Here is a 19,449-nt window from a genome sequence, read left to right as displayed (position 1 = left end):
AAGTCTCTCTTGGATTTGGAATGCGACTCTCTTTTTCACGTATGGGAGATAATGGAATGATTTGAAAAAAGCCTTGATTTTTATTGCACGTATGGGAGATAAGAATCTTCAAAAAACATCAAACTGATCAGCTGATTTTAAGGGCGGATGAGTGATGCAGATGTCATGGCTGAGAAGTATCTTTGGCATTTTAAGCTTAGAATGGCAAAACCGTAATTTCGTGACTACGGAATTATGCAACGGGCCCATATGTGTTCAATCCGAATTAAGCCGTTCTTTTCTAGTGAATATTCACTAATAGCAAAAGGGAAACCATTCACTAATACCCTTCTCAAAAGGAAACCAGTGAATATTCACTAATACTCTTCTGGGTATTATGATAGAACTAGTGAATATTCACTAATACTTGGTCTTTTTTTCTAGTTTTGTTATTCTTCCGAAAAAAATGATCGAGAAGGGCTTGATCCGAGCAGTTTTTTACTGAACCGTTCAATAAGAAACTGTTCGGATCAAGCCCTTCCCGATCATTTTTTTGCTGATTCCTCGCGAGTACCCTTAAAATCACGTTCTGATCACTTTGAGCGATTCGGATCGTCGCAATTCGATCGGGAAATGGGAGTCCCGCACGGTAAGCCCATGCGGGATCCCTTATAGGATCCGGACTATATATATATGTCTGGATTTCGTGCCGTACCAATGACGCGTATGAAGAATGACGCGCCGAATCATATGTAAACGCTTGTTCAAACCGCATCCGAGATTGCATTTTTGGATATACATATATATAGCCATATGTTTTGAGATATAAGACATATTCAAAACGTGAAGCTCAATGTTTTGTGATGCGTGACGGAGATTCCAACCTCGGTCCGGACTTGTGTTAAGGAAATAGAATTCCACATTGCTTGTAAGTGGAATGAGTGATCACTTAATAACATTTGGACCTCTCTACTCATTGCCAATTGACTTTAAGATGGATATAAGGTTTCTATAGAGTATCAGAGCAGGGCCCATTCCACCCCATATTTTAAAATTCACAATCCACACCCCACGATGACAGACCAGCAAAAAGGCTGCACGATGATATGACCGCACGTGAGGGGAGATGATCACATTGCTTGGGAGTGGAATGAGTAATTAATTAATAACATTTGAGATATCTCCACTTGTTGTCAATTGATTTTGAGATGGATATATGATTTCTACAACTTGGACCACATAAATTTCAAAAGAGAACAGAGGAATTAAGGAAACTACGGCTATAAATATGCAAAGTGACTTCAGGATTAAAGCAACAAATACGGAGGATTAGACAAACGTACGTTGTTGTAGCTTTTGGTTTTGGAAAGGGAAGCAATTTAATTAGCAAAAACAACACATCACCTAAAGCAATGAACAGTGGATTCCCATTACCAGGTATCCCGATCGCTTTTGGGGTAATTTTTGGCCTCGTCTTAATTCTTGGTATCATCATGAGTTGCATCAGGGGTCCTGGATACTACGGTGGAGGTCATTCTGGTGGTGGGCATATGGGTGGTGGCCATATCGGCGATCACCACCACGCTGGACATCATGACATGACAATATTCGATACTGCTGGAGGCCATGGTCATCACGGTGGCGGGGGAGGCACAGGAGGAGGAGGAGGAGGCGGCGGTGCCTGTGGAGGTGGTGGTGGAGGAGGAGGAGGTGGCGACGGCGGGGGAGGAGGAGGCGGTGTCTAATATTTTTTGGCAAACCCTCTCCTTTCTATCCCTTTTGCAACCCCACTTTTAGCCTTTACGTACTGAAATAATTTGTGTTGCGGCCAACTTCAAGGACTAAGATGTACTCCGGAAAATGGTTCTCTTGCATAGCTAGCGCTTATTTTCGAAATTATTTGAGTAGAATGTCATGTGAGTGTTTAATTTAGACATGTCACGTCATTCTGAAGACATTTTTAAGTGCTTGTTGTAATGGTTTATTTTTCCACCAAATGTTAGTAGTAATTTCTTTTTTTGGAACATGTCACATTGATTAAAAGGCAACCAAATCAGGAGTTACAATCTTTACACAAAATAGAATCAAACTCAAGCGGAATACAACCCAACCGAATAGAAGAACAACTATTAATACTATAAGAAGCCAACCAATGAACAGCCTTGTTCTTCTTTCTACCAGCGCAGATGAAGGACCAATTTCTTCCTTTAGCCCAAGTCTTGATATCTTCCACCACAGTTCTGATCTCCCATGGACAGTTAATTCTTCCTTGAACACTTTCAATCACCACTTAGACTATCATACTCGAAGATCACTTGAGAATAATCTGCATCAACTACTGAATTGCAAGCTATCCTTAGAGCCCAGGCCTCTATCGCACAAGCTAAAGACACCTTCACTTTCCCACACCGCGCGCCAAAACCGAGCAATTCCACTACTATCTCTGGCAATTACACCAAAGACAGCAAAGCCGCGAGAGGAAGAAAACGCTCCATCGACGTTAATTTTTAAAACCCTAGGAGGGTGAGGGGACCAGCTCGATTCATCCCTTTGTTTGGGCACCACAATCTTTCCAACCATATACGTAGCTTGCAAGTAATCCCCATTTGCCATCTCAGCCTTGATATTTCACAATTAGAAACCTTTAGGTAAAGTCTTGGGCCCTCAAAACATGATATTTTGCAGTTGCCAACTCACTCTAACAAATTGTACAACCAAAATCCTGTGACTCTAGTTTAGTTGGCTGCGACTCTTGTATCTACTTATGAGATTACGTGTTTGTATATTTTCATCTGCGTGTATGTGTTGTTCCCTCTTGTACTTGTTGAGACTATTAGTTAGGTTGAGTTTGTAATGATTATAAACTTGTTTCCAATTAATGTGATTCTAATACTTGCATTCTTTTTTTTACCGGTGGTAATAAATAAATAAAAAATCATGTCCAGTTCTAATACTTGCATTCTTTTTTTACCGGTTGTAATAAATAAATAAAAAATCATGTCCAGTGGTAAAGACAAATTGGAAGCTTGTGTGGACACAGAAATTTCTTCGTAAACCATTGCATCTTCTATTCACATTCAAATTAAAAGATAACTTTAGCATCCCTTTATATGGGCTCCAGCTATGATGCTCCTAAGTGGTTTGAGAGTATCATGCTCCCAAGTCGTTTTTTCCTTATTCTATGATAAGTGTTGTCGACAAGTATAGTAAGTGTTTTTTAAGAAAGTGTAGCCATGCAACATAGTTAGTGTTGCCTTAAGTAATGATATATAAAATCTGTTTATGTGGTAAGTAATATTACGTTTTTTTGGTCAAAAATTCTTTAAACCATCTCGTTTTTAGCAAACCCACCCTACGTTTTATGAATGGTTTTGATCTAATGGCTGTAATTTACCTACTTTTCAATCTAAGGGTTCAGATTTAATAGGAGCATCATACTCCCAAATCATTTGGTGACGCAAAAACCTAAAGGATCTAAGGAAGTAAACTTTGGCTAACTAGAAAGCATGAATTAGGGGTGTGCAAAAAATTCGCGGGCCCGACCCGACTCGAAGGGTCTCGGGCGGGGTTGAACATGTGGTTCAGACGGGTGCAGGTTTACTTTTTGTTAAAAATTAGATTTTGGTTCGGGGTTCGGGTTGGTGCGTGCCTTACCCGTGGGGTCGGACCCGACCCGAACAACCTGAAGGCTAAACCCGACCAACCTACAAATATTGTAAAGACGAAAAAATTGGTTTTTTGGCTTATTTTGTCTTTATTCAAATAAATTAGTTAGGTTTCGATCGTAATGTTTTACTTTTTAGATTCTTCTTGTCATAAAAAAACAATAATCCACAAAAAGCTGATAAAAAATTAACAAATGCAAAAAAAAATTGATTAAGGACAAAAAAAATAATTCAACTGACTTATCTAAACATAAAATATGGAGTAATAATAAAACCTACAAATATTGTAACATAACTAGCGAATGCCCGTGCCTGAAGGCACGGCGCAACATATTTGGAATACAACTAAAGATATTTGTGGAACAATGAGCAAAAGGAGGACATGTTAAAAAAATGGGTAGGAACAAATTAAACTTTGGAATATGTGCAGGACAATTCGAGATGCAAATAATATTCAAGTTTTACACAAATTTTCAAAATCAATAAATCACCCAACACACGTAATAAAAATTAACTACGTCAAACCAAATATAAAGTCACTTAAGTCTCTGACAAATGGAGTACTAAAAGGCAATGGTGCACTCTGCTGGTGTGAACCGATGGAATAGAAAAGCTTCAATTGGCTTGGCGTAGACGAATGGCAACAACTTAATTGGTCTCGTAATGTACTATGCCATTCAACTGACCCACGTTGCAGAAGGCATAGTAGTTGAAGCTAATGAATTATGACAGAGCAATTCTATTTGTATGAGGCATTTTTACAAACACCTAGGATGCATTAAAATAAGGAACTTCCGGTTTGCCCGAAGACTACCGCCTGAACATACCGATTACAAATTGGGTACACGCAATGCATGCGCAGGGCATGAAAACAATACAATCAGATTATACAACGTACAGGGCATGAATCAACATTGCACAAAAAAAGAAGAAGGTATAATCAGCCGTGCTTACCTGTAACAATTCGTTTCCAAATGCCCGTAACAATTCATTTCCAAATGGGTAGCTGCATGTGTTTTCGTTTCCAGAGTGACTTTTGCAATTCCTTTCCAAATAGCATTACAGGGCACGAAAACAATGTTGGGTCGTTAGGGAGACCACCGCCGGCGCGGGGAGAATGAGGTGGTGGCCAACCTACGTGATGGGAGGAGGCGGAGGAAGGCCGTATTCGGAGAGAGAGAGGGTCTGGAAATCAAATCGTATTATCGTATTCGCAGAGAGAGAGAGAGAGAGAGAGAGAGAGAGGGGTCTGGAAATGGAAATCGGATTTCCAAAATAGAAGGGGAATGTGTGATTAGAAAATGGTCAAAAAAAGTTATCAATTTACGGACATGCCATTTTGTAGAATGGAGGGTAGAGATTTATGCAGGAGGAAGAGATAAATCTGGAACGTTGGTTGTCTTTTGAATTCAAACACAGCTCTGTTTTATTATATAGATATTATAGGAGTACTAAACTTATGTTAAATGTCTAATCTAGAAGGAGGATCGAAATTTTAAACTGTTTGATCCAATCTATAAATCCAAGACCATAGAGGATGCAGTTCCCTAATTAGTATACGTCCATTGTGGCTATCTTATTGGAGCGGATACAATGTGAACCTCAAGGTGTTGGACTATTAATCAAGATTTGAGATTTACGGGTTTGCTCTTTGTTACAATTTTAAGTTCGAAACCACTCAATTGCTACCAGCTCCTTTCGGAATAGTCCACATAGACCTTTGCTTTGACTTTAGTTGAGACCTTTGCAAGTGGATGGTGGAATTGGTCCCTCTAGATTAGTCGATGTGCTTTTAAATTGCCCTTGGCAGCTGAGTCATCAAACAAAAAAGAAGGTAAATATGATGTACCAAATACACACAAATTAGCATACCAAAAGAGCTACACGCATAACGGTTGTGCAAAACTCTTCGCACAACTGATCTCTATCTGTCCATTATTGTAATGGACAATCCAGATTCGCTGAGAGAATAAATAAACTATTCGCGCAAATAGTTTACTTAAAATCTGAACCATCCAAACACGTTTGAACGGCCAGAATTTGTTACACAACACACACAACGGTTGTGTGTTGCATTTTTGTTTGTCTTCTTTCAGTGCTAATGCAGTATGATGTTGACTGTACTATGAGTCAAAGTGGGCTTCATTGGCCCATATAGATTGGACCCATTTGGATTCCTTCTTTGACAATTGTGACAAGTCTCTCTAGGTTTTGGAATGCGACTCTCTTTTTCCTTTTCCATGCTGAAAAAAATAACACTCTATCTGATTTTGTTGAGCTAAAAGTTGTAGACTATTTCTTGATCGAGTACTTTGTAGTCAAATTGTTTCGCCAAACTATAAATAGTGTCGGAGAAAATGAGAGAGGTCAAAGGAAGAACGAACCTAAAAAAAAAGTTTTAGGGTAGGAGAAATAATTTTACTTTTTGCAATAAGTTAGAAACGAAAAAGAAAGCGGAAACGGGACCTTATTTACTTTGTTCGGGCTTCCGCGTTGAGGCCAAAGTACTCCATTTGGCAGTAGCGTGGTTCTCCGTGGTTAATTAGCTTTGAGAATGCAAATTGGTAACTAGAACAGGACTTTGAATGCAGAACATTCAAAGAGACCAAAAGAGAATAAGACAACGATTATCTTGAAAAGCTCCTCGTGTTTGGTCGGATAATGCAGGAAACAATATTGGAATGATTTGAAAAAGCCTTGATTTTTATTGCATGTAAGGGAGATAAGAATCTTCAAAACATCAAACTGATCAGCTGATTTTAAGGGTGGATGAGTGATGCAGACGCCATGGCCAAGGAGTATCTTTGGCATTTTAAGCCTAGGATGGCAAAACCATAATTTCGTGACTACGGAATTATGCGACGGGCCCATATGGGTTCGATCCAAATTAAGCCGATCTTTTCTAGTGATGATTCACTAATAGCAAAAGGGAAACCAGTGAATATTCACTAATACCCCTCTCAAAAGGAAATTAGTGAATATTCACTAATACCCCTTTGGGTTATGCTAGAACTAGTGAATATTTACTAATACTTGGTCTTCTTTTTCCAGTTTGTTATTATTCTGAATTTTTGGTAATTTTTGCTTTTAATTGATTCGGCTTCCGCTTTGGACGAATCAATTAGGATTAGGGTTTTTTTTTCCGCACTATTTAATAAGTTGTAAGCCTTCAAGGTATGGTGATTGTTATTGATATTGAATTAAAAAGAGTTTAGAGAGCGTTCTCTAAACCATATCGTTTGTTTGTTGCACAATTGTTCCATAGTTCATAAACTTCCCCGCATCAATGAGGTGCGGAACTAGGATTTGAACTCGGCGAAAGCCGTTTTATGGGAGAATTTTTCGGGGAACATTTTTAAATAAATTTATTTTCTTCGAGTTTCACTGAATGTTCTTAAGATTGCTATTATCCCGTCATCAATGATTTGTTGACTTCATTATTACAACAAATTCTTATTATGTGGGGCCATGCTAGGTTCATTTTATCTTACTATTACAATAAATTCTTACATTGATATTTTTTTGAAGGAAAGCAAGAGGGTAATTTTTTACCAACAAAAAAAAGAGAGAGGATAATTATATATATCAACTCACCTAGGCAATTGCTGACTAGGGAGAGACATAATGGACCCTTTAAACACACGCACACACAATACCCAAATTCTTACATTGATATCAGTCATATATAATATGTGAGGCGCGTCTGGATTTTGTGCCGTACCAATCATGCGTACGAAGAATAACACGTCAAATCATATGTAAACACTTGTTCAAACCACATATTGCCATAGAACGCGTTCAGTACGTATCTTTTTGTTTTGAAATAAGACTTATTCAAAATGTCAAGCTCAATGTTTTGTGATGCGTGAAGGAGGTTCCAACCTTGGTCCGGACTTGGACCACATAAATTTCAAAAGAGAACAGAGGAATTAAGGAAACTACTGCTATAAATATGCATAGCGGCTTCAGGATTAAAGCAACATATATAGAGGATTAGACATACGTACGTTGTTGTAGCTTTTGGTTTTGGAAAGGGAAGCAATTTAAGCAAAAACCACACTTCACCCTGCAGAGCAATGACCAGTGGATTCACAGCTTTCGCGATTGCTGCTGGGGCAATTTTTGGCGTCTTCTTAATTCTTGGTATCATCGTGAGTTGCATCAGGGGTCAAGGTGGGGGTCGTTCTGGTGGTGGCCATATGGGTGGTGGCCATATCGGCGGTCACCACCACGCTGGACATCATGACATGACAATATTCGGTACTGATGGAGGCCATGGTCATCATGGTGGCGGCGGATGTGGTGGTGGTGGCGGGGGAGGCATAGGAGGAGGCGGTGGTGCCTGTGGAGGTGGTGGTGGAGGAGGAGGAGGTGGCGGCGGCGGGGGAGGAGGAGGCGGTGTCTAATATTTTTTGGCAAACCCTCTCCTTTCTATCCCTTTTGCAACCCCACTTTTAGCCTTCACGTACTGAAACAATTTGTGTTGCGGCCAACTTCAAGGACTAAGATGCATGTACTCCGGAAAATTGTTCTCTTACATAGCGCTTATTTTCGAAATTAGTATTTGAGTAGAATGTTACTTTGTGAGTGAATTTTAGACATGTCGATCAAGTCATTCTTAATACATTTTTAAGTGCTTGTTGTATAGGTTTATTTTTCCATCAAATGTTAGTAGTATACTCTGATACAATTCAAAAATGATTCTTCATCCGTTAATCACTCGGCCAAGGACACGATATTTGTTTGGAATTTGATTTCTATATGTCTGTTTGATTAACGCATTGACAAATTACAACCAAATCGTACGATTGAAATATACACAAAGACACGACACTCGCCCAATCTTTTAGCTGGCAATGTGTTGAGACGTATAGGAACAAAATTTCGCACGATTATGTGCGCGCTGTTGGGTTAGAATAGGTCTTGACCCATCTAACCCATCTATTAATGGGTCTCAATTGGGCGTTAATTGGGTCAACTTAAATGACCTAACAAGGCATGCATATAACCCACCAAAAAACAGGGGAACAAACCCAATTCTGTCTCGCATAAAAAAATATCAAAGGACCAAGTCATCCTCTCTCTCGCATAAAAATATCAAATAACCCAGTTCTCTCACTCTCTCCCGCATAAAAAATATACCTGAACCAAACTATAAATATTTGGGTCATGAGTTGTTCTCTCTCTCTCATCTCAATAATGGAAATAGAAATCCAAATATAATTAAAAAAGAATCACCGCCTAGTAATTAACTAATTGACTGAAGTTCTCAAAATGCATTTTCCTGACAAGTCAAAAGTCATTAGATCCCGTTTCGCTAACAACTTTCTTTTTTAGTACTTTTTTCTTTATTCAATTTTTTTCGCGATTGTTCATTTTGTGCTAATTTCTTTTTTGAAAAAAGTAAAAAAAATTTACTTTTACTCAAATATTTTAGAAAATAACCACTTTTAAGTAAAAAAATCGATTTTTTTTCCCCTTTCAGTGGAGTCGCTCCCCCATTGCAGCACTCAATCTCCCGTCCGTCTCGGCAATCAATGGTACAAATTTTGAAAAATCTCTTCCAGCTCTAGAAGAGTCTTTTAAAATCCAAAGATTGAAAACAATAAAGAGAGCAGTGAAACAGAGCAGCGGTAGACTTTTTGTTTAATTTGGTCATTTCAGTATACATGGATAATATGGTAATTTTTTTGTACATGGGCGTTTTAGTCATTTAAATGTATAGGGGTAATATGGTCATTTCAGTGTATATGGGTATTTTAGTCATTTTAAAATTTTAGTATATAGTATGTAATTGAATTAATAGGCGGGTCGGGTTTGATTTTAAATAAATAGGTTGGGTTGGGTATGAGTAATTGAACTCATAATTAATGGGTCTAGATGGGTCAATGACCCATTAAAGACTCAACTCACTTACAACTTGCCCATTTTAGCCCAAACCCGTCCATTTGACACCCCTAATTTCACCAGAATCTCCATTCGGTTCAGTAATTTTAGTATACATGGGTAATTTGGTCATTTTAGTATATAGGGGTATTATGGTAATTTTAGTATGCAAGGGTAATTTGGTCATTTAAATGTATAAGGGTGATATGGTCATGTTAGTGTATATGGGTATTTTAGTCATTTTTAATTTTAATTGGGTTAATGGGCGGGTCAGGTTTAATTTCAAATAAATGGGTTGGATTGTGTATAGGTAATTGGGCTCCTAGCTAATTGGGTCTAAATGGGTCAGTGACCCATTAAAGACTCAACTCACTTATAACTTACCCAATTTGACCCAAACCTGCCCATTTGACAACCCTAATATTGACACCCTATGAAATATGGAACAGAACCTATATACGAGTATTCCATTAGCTTGGCCCTATGCTCCTAGCTACTTTGATACCAGCTATGTAGCACGGACACTCCGTTGGAGATCAAGTACCGGTGTTGGACGCTTGACGGATACGAACACTCTCTGGACACACCCTTCGAACATGTCATGTACAACACACAAATCAAAAGCTTCTTACATTTTTAACTAAATAGAGGCTTGATGAATGCATTGACAAACACCCAAAACGATCGAAATATACGAAGACATGAACTATCTTGTACCTGTCAATGTATGGAGGTCTATGCATGGAGGAACAAAATTTCACACAATTATGTGCTGTTGTTAACTCTTGTTTATGAGCTTACATAATCAAAATTTTGGCACCGCTCTTGGTAAATCAAAATTAGGGCCGGAGCTTACCCGGCCCCGAAGGTAGGTCTGGCCCTGGACCTACCATACTCAAATATTGGTAAATCTGACATCATCTTTCTTACCATGATCCACCATATACAATAAAAGATACAGACACGTATGGATTTTGTGTCACGTGTACGTAGAATATTAAACCACATCCAATTATAAGACTTATGTTTTCAAATATAAGACTTATTCCAACGTCGAACTTTCAAACTCAATGGATTTGGTCCGACTTTGACCAATCAAATTTCAAAGAGAAACTAACTACGGCTATATATATGTATAGTTTCTTCAGGATTAGGCCCCGTTCCAGAACACCTTCTTAAAAAATAAGTACTTATTTTACATTTTCAAACTCAAAAATAATGTAAATGAAAAATAATTTTTCAATTTTTTTTGCACCGTATTAAAGATCTCAATGAGATCTATCAAACAAGATCCATACTGATAGGAAAATAATTTGCGTAAACACATGATTTTTAAGCTTGAAATTGCCTTCTTAAAAAATAAGTACTTATTTTCCTTTCCGGAACGGAGCCATGAACATCAGATCAGGATTATACAAACGTTTGTTGTAGTTTTTCGATCGTTTTGGAAAGGGAATTAAGCAATTTAGCAAACAAAACATCACCTAGCTAGCTAGCTAGAGCAATGAACACTGCACTCACAATCTTCTTGATTGCTACTGGGGCAATGTTTGGTGTCATGTTAATTCTTGGTATCATCACGCGTTGCACCAGGGGTCCTGGATATTCCGGTGGGGGTCGCTTCGGTGGTGGTCATATCGGTGGCGACGACGGTGGACATAACATGACAATATTCACTACTACGGCTGGAGGCGACGGTGGCGGATGTGGTGGTGGTGGGGACGTCGGAGTAGGAGGAGGCGCTAGCACCTGTGGCGGCGGCGGTGGAGGAGGCGGAGGGTGTGGCGGCGGTGGAGGTGGCGGAGGATGTGGTGGCGGTGGGGGAGGAGGAGGAGGCGGCGGCGGTGTCTAATTGTAGTATTTTGGAGGTTGTGTGTTGTGTGCTGATCCCATACCACATAATTGGTTTTATGAATGATATTCTTTCAAGTGTTTTTTTTTTTTTTTAATCAGATTCTTTCAAGTGTTTATAATATATACTTATAATTTATTTGGCTAGAATAATCTGTCGGGGAAATCAATACTCGTCTCATCATTCTCGATACACATTTTAAACCTGTTTTGCAATCAACGTATATAGAACCGCAAATTTTCCCAAATGCAGTATTTCGTGCCAACTTTTAGAAGTTCAAAATCTTACAGAGCAATAACTCAGGTATTTGGGATAGCTTATATATTTGCACCCGACTAATCTTTAGGAATTCAATTTCACCGTCTACTAGTGGAGAGTTCGATTAAAGCTGGGAAAAAGTTCTGTATTAATTGGCTCTATAAGAGTTGATCGTATTTTAGGTGTTTCATGCATGATAATAGAGCAAATTTGTAAGTCTAAAGTCTTTTCAACCAGGCTTGTAGGCCAGTTGCCCAATCCCTTTGGGTTTAAACAAGTGTAGGAATTTCCATAAGCTCCAATAATTTAAATGGAAGTTAGTGAAAATGTATATTCCTAAAAGAAGCTAGTAAGCATCAAGTAACTCAGATGAAAAAGCATGGTCGAAATCAGATACATATTGACACCCTGCCTGTGAGATATGCTTTCCATCTGCAATTAACAGAACCTACGGGCATTCCGTTGGCTTCGTCCTATGCTCCTGGCTACTTCGATACCAGTATGTAGCTCCAACGCTTTGTTGGAGATCAAGCACCAGTGTTGGACATTTGATGGACACCGATACTCTTTACACACCCCGAACATGTGTACAACACTCAAATCATAAGAGCCCGTTCCAGAACACTTTTTTAAAAAATAAGTACTTATTTCACATTTTCAAAATAAAAAATAATGTAAATGAAAAATAATTTTTTGATTTTTTTTGCACCGTATTAAAAATCTCAATGAGATCTTTCAAACAAGATTCATATTGCATATTTTTAAATTTCAATAAGCCCATCATTTTTGAACTTGAAATTGTCTTCTTAAAAAATAAGTACTTATTTCATATTCCAGAATGGGGCCTAAGAGCATCTCCAACCCATCACTTCATATTGGAGATGTCAAATATTTTTTGAAGGCTTACGTGGCATTTTGACATCTCCAATTTGACATCAAAGCCTTCCTTTCCAACTCTTATGCCAAATTCTTTTTATTTGACATCAAGTTATCTCTCTCCAACCCTTAATGTCAATCATTATGTCAATTCAAACGGTCATTTTTTGAAATTTGACATGGAGGAGGGTAGTTGTCAACTTTGACAGCTTTGTCATTCCCTTCAAAGCCACGTAGATTTTGGCATCAAAGAAAGCTGTTAGGTTGGATTGAATTTTGGTGTCAATTGTTACCGTTAAGCGCCCTATGTATTAACTAAATTGAGGCTTGAATAGATGTTTTCTAACAATTTAAAGGCACCGAGTACATTGACTACAGAACATTCAAACAGACTACCAACTTCTATATCTATATAATATGGAGTAGCGGTTTTTGAATGTTCCATATTTTGGACCCTCAGTTGAGAATTACTCCTGGCCGTCAAGAATTACTCTTAGCCGCATAGAATTACTCTTGGCCACACATAATTACTCCTGGCCGCCAAGAATTACTATTAGCCGCATAGAATTACTCTTGGCCGCACATAATTACTTTTGGCCGCAAAGAAATATGAGACCATAAGTCATTCTTGGCGGCTAAGAGTAATTCTATGCGGCCAAGAGTAATTATCCACGGCCAAGAGTAATTCTTAGTAATTTTTCGCGGCTAGGACTAGTAATTCTTCGCGGCAAATCTTTTTCTTTTTAACTACTAGGTAAGAGAACAAAATTGTTGTTCAATATAACTTGAGCTATTAGTTTAGATGATTCGAAGTTTCATGATCTGTCTGGAATTCAAGATTGTAAGTTTTTTGTTGGAGCTTTTTGGGGAGATAGAGTTTCAAACTTTACTCTTTACTTGGTTATATGTAACCTTGGAACTATTTTACTTTTCTATTTTTCTTAGTCAGTTAAATAAACAAGTGCGATAAGGGTGTCACTTTTGAGTGAGTAGACGTTCAGATAATTGAATTCGAGTTGGAATCCCATATGATTATACATTCTTAATATCTCTGATGCTATCTTTGAATACAACTAACTTGAATTACATAGATATGGTACTCCCTCCGTCCTTTTTTTAAATGTCCCGCTTCATAACTCTAACTTATTAAGAAACATCATCATTACACCTTTTACATCAACTTTTACCTCTACTTTCCCTTTTTACCTTTTATGAAAACATCATTATTACATTTTTACTCACTAATTTTTCAAAATTAAATCTACTTTTAGGGGCAAAATGAAAAATGTACCAACTAACTTTACAAAATGGACATTTATTAAGGGACAACCCAAAATGGAATACTGGACTTTAAAAAGGGGATGGAGGGAATATCATTTGTTGTGTTAGACTATTTTATGAACTTAGTTAGATGGACCATGTTTGATACGGAGTACTTATTATTGAAATGAAAATTTTCAAGAAGTGAATTTTGTTGGTTGAAGGAAAAATTTTCTGATTCATGGTTATTTGTAACGCTTCTCTCGCGTGAGGTGAGACCTTATGCATAACTGGGACTCACATCATGTGAGCTGGTGTTAAAAACAACCGTTATATCCAAAAAAAAATTAGAAAAGTGGGATTTGATACTTCATTTAGACTATATTTAAAAAGCATTGCGCCGGCACGGACAATTACTAGTTATAAGATAAGATGATGTTCCAATGGCAATTGCAAAGTTAGTTTACTGAATTTCTAAATAACAAAGTTAGTTTAGGTTTTGGATAAAAGAAACTATGGAGTGAGCCCATTGTGAGACCGATATCCATCTAGATTTTGTGCCACACTTACCTCGTGGAATTACAGTAAATGTAGATGATGTTCCTATGGCAATTGCACCCGTCATGGATTTCTTGAATATTTTTTGTTGTTTTCCAATAAGACTTATTCCAAACGACGTCGAACTCAATGCTTTTCGATGCGATAGATGATACAATGAGAAACATACGAAACTACAGCTATATATATGTACAGTGGCTTCAGGATTAAATCAACATTAGAGGACTATACAATCGTTGTTGAAGTTGTGGGTTTTGGAAAGGGAAGCAATTTAGTAAACAAAACATCATAGCAACTGTTAAGATATAAAGTCCCACATTGCTTGGGAGTGGAATGGGTGATCACTTAATAACATTTGGGACCTCTCCACTCATTGCCAATTGGTTTTGAGATGGACATAAAGTTTCAACAAACGACCATTTCAGTCACGGTGGTCGTGATTGCTATTGTGACAATATTGTTTGGCGTCACCATAGTTGTTGGTATCGTCAAGCGTTGCACTAAGGAACCTGGGCATTCCGGTGGAGGCCATTTTTGTGGCCGCCATACCAGTGGAGATAAGATGAGCCAACACAGTGGAGATGACATGACAATATTCACTACCGATGGAGGAAACGGCGGTGGTGGCGGTGGGGTAGGAGTAGGAGGAGGCGCCAACGCCTGTGGAGGTTGTGGTGGTGGAGGCGGTGGTGGTAGTGGAGCAGGCAGAGGTTGTGGCGGCGGCGCCAGCGGTGGTGGAGGTTGTGGTGGCAGTGGTGGTGGTGGTGGTGGTGGTGGTGGAGGAGGAGGTTGTGGTGGCGGTGGTGGAGGCGGAGGTTGTGGTGGCAGTGGGGGAGGAGGAGGAGGAGGTGATCAACCATTTGCAGATTATGTTGTGTGCTGATCCCATACCAGATTTGGTTTTGTGAATGACTTGTACAGTTGTAATCCTTTTGTACAACTTTAGGGCTAAGATGAATTCAGGAATTTAAACAGCACTCAATACATTTATAACTCTGATTTATCCTTTGAACTCGTTCGCGACAAGAGGATATAAACTCATTGTTCACTTTCCCACTTCCGGTCAATTAACCCCTTTAGGGTTAGGTTGAAGTGACAACAGGCGTGGATGTAAGCGATTTACAAGTAGAAGCCTCTAGTTCGACTCCCACGATGGAAAACATTTTTTTCGGCCATCCTTCCTGCGAAGCAAAGCTTGTGCGAAATAGCCTAAGCAGTTGGGAATAGTAGCAAGATGGTGAAAAGAAGCATTATTACCAAACCAATCAGCAATTGAATAGCGAAGATTACAACTTCATTTATAGTACGGGAAATCTCGGAACTAGTTTCGGAAACGACATAAAACAATAAACCCAACATCGATCCATCTGTCTTTTAGCTTCATGTGTCTCTGTACCACACAAACAATGTCTTGCCTCAAACTAAAATGCCCAAAATTGCCGCATGCTATCGTGGCAGTCGGGCGTGGAAACATGACAATGAACTATCGCCTTAAAAACGTGACAATTTAAAGGGGAGAAGGTGGAAAAACTGTTTTCCTAAAATATTCAAAGTAAAACACCCCAATGACCAAACTCAGAGCTCGCCGTCCCAGAGCTCTTCAACATTTTTGTAGGCGCCAAGAGTCTCGTGCACAAAACCCGTACCTTTTACTAGCTTCGTCTGCAGTATTAAAATCCATAAAATTTGATCATTAAAGGTGAACTTTAATCCACACTACACCAGTAAATCATTTCATGTACAACTTTCAGTGAGCGGAGTGACTACAAGACGCACTCATCCAGCACCAATCTGATATCGGGAGTCAATTTTATCCAATCCATTCAAACGCCATACTTAACTAACTTATCTTTTAGCCTGCAGATTGCAACACCAATTGCATTGATCCCAATTTACTGTGTTTTGCCATATACTAGTAGTCTAGTACCGCAGGGAACCAAAATTAAATAATTTACCTATTTACTGTGGACTAATACTTGTATAAAGACTAATGTATAGTACCATCATCGGATATTGCATATTTTCAGACACACAGACCTACCTACGAAGTATGAACGCACGCGCGCGCGCAGAGAGAGAGAGAGAGAGAGAGGGTACTTGCCTGCTCGATCTCATAGAACTCGGCAAACATGTCTTCAGGTATAGACCAGTCAAAAACATCCAAGTTTTCCTTAAGCCTCGACTCGTTTGTGCTCTTTGGTAGTACACTGTGACCCATTTGCAGTCCCCACCTGAGAGCAACTTGTGCAGGAGATTTTCCCAATTTCTGTGCAACTGTATTGAGAAGAGGATTCTTCAGAACATTGCTCTTGAGGGTAGCTGGATTACCCAATGGTGAATACCCCTGCATATGGACAACTCATTACGAGAGATCTCCAAGAAATGAACAGATGACAATTTTTTAGGCCAACCATAAACTTTAGATACTTCAGATCCACATACTCACCGAGAGGTGAACTCCCTTGTATTCACAGAATGCATGAAGCTGTGGTTGTTGCCAAGCAGGGTGGCATTCCACCTGGTTGACGGCGGGAGGAATGCGTGCAATCTCTAACAAATCTCCCAGTTTCTTACAAGAGAAATTGCTCACACCAATAGCATGAGCCTTTCCAGAATCATAGATCTCCTCCATTGCCCTCCATGTACTGGGTATATCAGGCTGGGTTAGATTCTGAGGCTTAAATCCAGTTGACCCCTTCTTCATGCTGACAGGCCAGTGGATCTTCAATAGTAAATTAACCCATTTAGTAACAAAAAATAAAAATGTTCGCGGCAACTATGAATGAACAGAATCAAAAATAATAATAATTGTGTTCCTGAGATTTTATTTCAAACGTCTCACACAGTGACCTCATCTTTAGTTTGATTCCAAAATCCAGTACTCAAATATCAGTCTAAACTTTTAACGTATAATATTACTCAATGATTTGATCAGAATCCATAATGTAGCTTGAATTAAGATTAACTTGATATACATACAAGATACAGATCCAGATACTCAAGCTGTAAATCTCGCAAAGTTCCATTCAATGCCTCATGTACATCCTCCGGGGCATGATTAGTACACCTGCAAATCAATGCAATTCGTTGAACAACATCAACAGGTTAAAAAGTTTGTTTGGAGTTCTAGATGCATGTCAGAATTTGGCATTAACTTACAACTGTAAGTTCCACAAGTTTTCATATTTCATTCACTTCTCTTTCCTACCATTTTTACCAAGGGAGAAGGACAAGGAGGCTCCACTACCAACAGGATACACACTCATCGGTATTATCAGTGATTCAAAAGGAACCTTAAATTATGATAGAGGCTAACCAGAGTTTAGAGGTGATGAATATATCCTTGCGCTGCACCACGCCATCTTCAAACAACTTCTTCAGGGCTGAACCAATCTACATAAGAGCAAAAATGTATATCCTAACTGAAGTAAGCATTTAATAAACCAGATAACAAAAAACAAGGTAGAAATCAGATACATATGTCCGGCATATAAGTTGACTAATTGACATTCTTATGTGATGTGCTTTCCATCTGCAACAGAACCTAAGGTATCAGCTATTTAGCAAGGACACTTAGTTGGAGGTTACGTTCGGACACCGACACTCTTTAGACACTCTCCGGAAACGTGTCCAACACTCGAATCAAAGGCGTCCCACATTTTTATAAATTATTGACATTTCCACTAACTGGGAACACTTAAGAACACGCTAGGACACTCTATGGACATCCGGGGTCTTACTGATAGTCTGATACACAAGAATGTACACTTTGTTTCACAACACTTACCAGCCCTTTCGTGCGAGTGATTTGATTAGTAATGATAAGAAATGATAGAAAAGGAATTCCGTCTCATGCTTGGACTGCAGATGATGTGAGAAAGGCCGAGAAACCAGGACCGAAGTCTTTTACTCTCTTTTTTTTTAATGAACAAAAGTCACACTCTTGAGATTTGAAAGACGATGCATTGAATAAGATCACTTATTCTAAAGACATGAAAACATGATAAAGTGTCTACATCCCTAATAATATGCTAACATATTAATCAACGATTATTCTACCAATGTGGAGCAGGTGGAGATCCTGACTAAACAAGTCCTGACTACCAAAGAAGCACATGTACGGATACCGGACACGGATATGACATAAAATTGACACGGAATTTTTTTCGATGTATTTTTCAAATTTTTTTTTTATCAATCTCCGGTTGTATTAATCTCCTCTATAATTATTTGTTACTATCTACTATTTTTTATTCATTCACTACGAAAAACATCCCACCAATAACCCAAAAAAAGAAGAAGAAGAAAACAAAAAAGTACCTCTTTTTCGTTGCCGTAAGCTTGAGCGCAATCGATGTGTCGATATCCCACCTGCACTGGTAGAGAATACAGTAAGCAACTAAGAAACAGGCGTGTTAGGTTAATTGATTCAACTTTCTTTTTAGAGAGAGAGAGAGAGAGATGCCTTAACGGCGGTGGCAACGGCGTCACCGACGAGTCCAGGATCAGATTGCCAGGTGCCCAAACCAACGGAAGGAATCTTAGCTCCGGTGTTGAGTTCGAAGAATCGAATTGCTTTCGCCATTCTACTGATCATATATCGATCCAACCCACGACCTCAAAATTGATCTATCTGGAGTGCCTATATATATGAGCATGAGTATATATGAGTGAGCAATGCAATGACGCACACGGAAAGTGATGAAGACTAAAAAGAGCTCTACGGAACCACACATATTTCAAAGTTCGACACGTACAGAGAGAGCGAGAGAGAGAGAAACGCTGGTTGTTCACGTTTGTGGAAGTTTCCCAAAAAGTGATTGAGGTACCAGTTTTGGTTGGCTCTATTTATGTGGAGATGAGGTCTGCTTGCATTAAGGATGAAGTGGGGTAAACGAGTCGAGCTCTAACGATCTAAAGTTTGACTCAATTCGGACACGTTCGTCTTAGTATATTTACTAGTAAATAAATGGGCTCAATTTGTAGAGGGTGAGCCAAATTCGAGTTTGAGATTTTGGCTTGTGCAGTAAACGAGACTCGTTTGCACCTCTACGTACATTGGGTTTTGGACCTTGAAATTTATCTTGATAAAAATTCCTAGATTTTATACGGAAT

At 38.8% G+C, this 19,449-nt stretch overlaps 2 protein-coding genes and 1 long non-coding RNA gene across 5 annotated transcripts; 2 read left to right on the top strand and 1 right to left on the bottom strand.

Annotated features, from left to right (window-relative positions):
- Positions 1-1,213: 1,213 nt before the first annotated feature.
- LOC131326446 (uncharacterized) lies at positions 1,214-1,998 on the top strand. The gene is made up of 2 exons (XR_009199999.1): positions 1,214-1,656; positions 1,714-1,998. It is a non-coding gene; the product is annotated as an uncharacterized LOC131326446 (long non-coding RNA).
- A 9,036-nt stretch (positions 1,999-11,034) lies between these two features.
- Positions 11,035-11,382, top strand: LOC131327892 (uncharacterized). Its single transcript, XM_058361016.1, has one exon. It carries the CDS (start codon positions 11,035-11,037, stop codon positions 11,380-11,382), a length of 348 nt encoding a protein of 115 aa, XP_058216999.1.
- Positions 11,383-15,363: 3,981 nt separating this feature from the next.
- On the bottom strand, positions 15,364-19,156 carry LOC131326445 (NADPH-dependent aldo-keto reductase, chloroplastic-like). Of its 3 annotated transcripts, none has more exons than XM_058359233.1 (7): positions 18,800-19,029; positions 18,655-18,705; positions 17,651-17,727; positions 17,314-17,401; positions 16,781-17,056; positions 16,432-16,678; positions 15,364-15,511 (listed from the first exon to the last, which is right to left on the bottom strand). In XM_058359233.1, exons 1-7 carry the CDS (start codon positions 18,929-18,931, stop codon positions 15,417-15,419), a joined length of 966 nt encoding a protein of 321 aa, XP_058215216.1. In that variant the 5' UTR covers positions 18,932-19,029; the 3' UTR covers positions 15,364-15,416. The 3 variants fall into 3 exon arrangements, with proteins under 3 accessions (XP_058215216.1, XP_058215218.1, XP_058215217.1); XM_058359235.1 differs by lacking the exon at positions 15,364-15,511 and adding an exon at positions 15,607-15,996 and having other exon boundaries at positions 18,800-19,156; XM_058359234.1 differs by lacking the exon at positions 15,364-15,511 and adding an exon at positions 15,607-15,996 and having other exon boundaries at positions 16,436-16,678; positions 18,800-19,080.
- Positions 19,157-19,449: the final 293 nt, after the last annotated feature.

This window comes from Rhododendron vialii, chromosome 5a, assembly GCF_030253575.1.
Source record: "Rhododendron vialii isolate Sample 1 chromosome 5a, ASM3025357v1".
NCBI lineage: Eukaryota > Viridiplantae > Streptophyta > Magnoliopsida > Ericales > Ericaceae > Rhododendron > Rhododendron vialii.
Note: the sequence above shows the minus strand (reverse complement) of the source record. Positions and strands in the feature narration are given on the sequence as shown.

Bases quoted from the DNA above. Each gene is read 5' to 3' on its own strand.
- LOC131327892 (XM_058361016.1), top strand. From the start codon at position 11,035: ATGAACACTGCACTCACAATCTTCTTGATTGCTACTGGGGCAATGTTT.
- LOC131326445 (XM_058359233.1), bottom strand. From the start codon at position 18,931: ATGATCAGTAGAATGGCGAAAGCAATTCGATTCTTCGAACTCAACACC. The intron at 18,706-18,799 runs GCATCTCTCTCT...CTACCAGTGCAG, and splicing joins CCGTTGCCACCGCCGTTAAG to GTGGGATATCGACACATCGA. The intron at 17,728-18,654 runs GTACTTTTTTGT...GCTCTTATGTAG, and splicing joins CTTACGGCAACGAAAAAGAG to ATTGGTTCAGCCCTGAAGAA.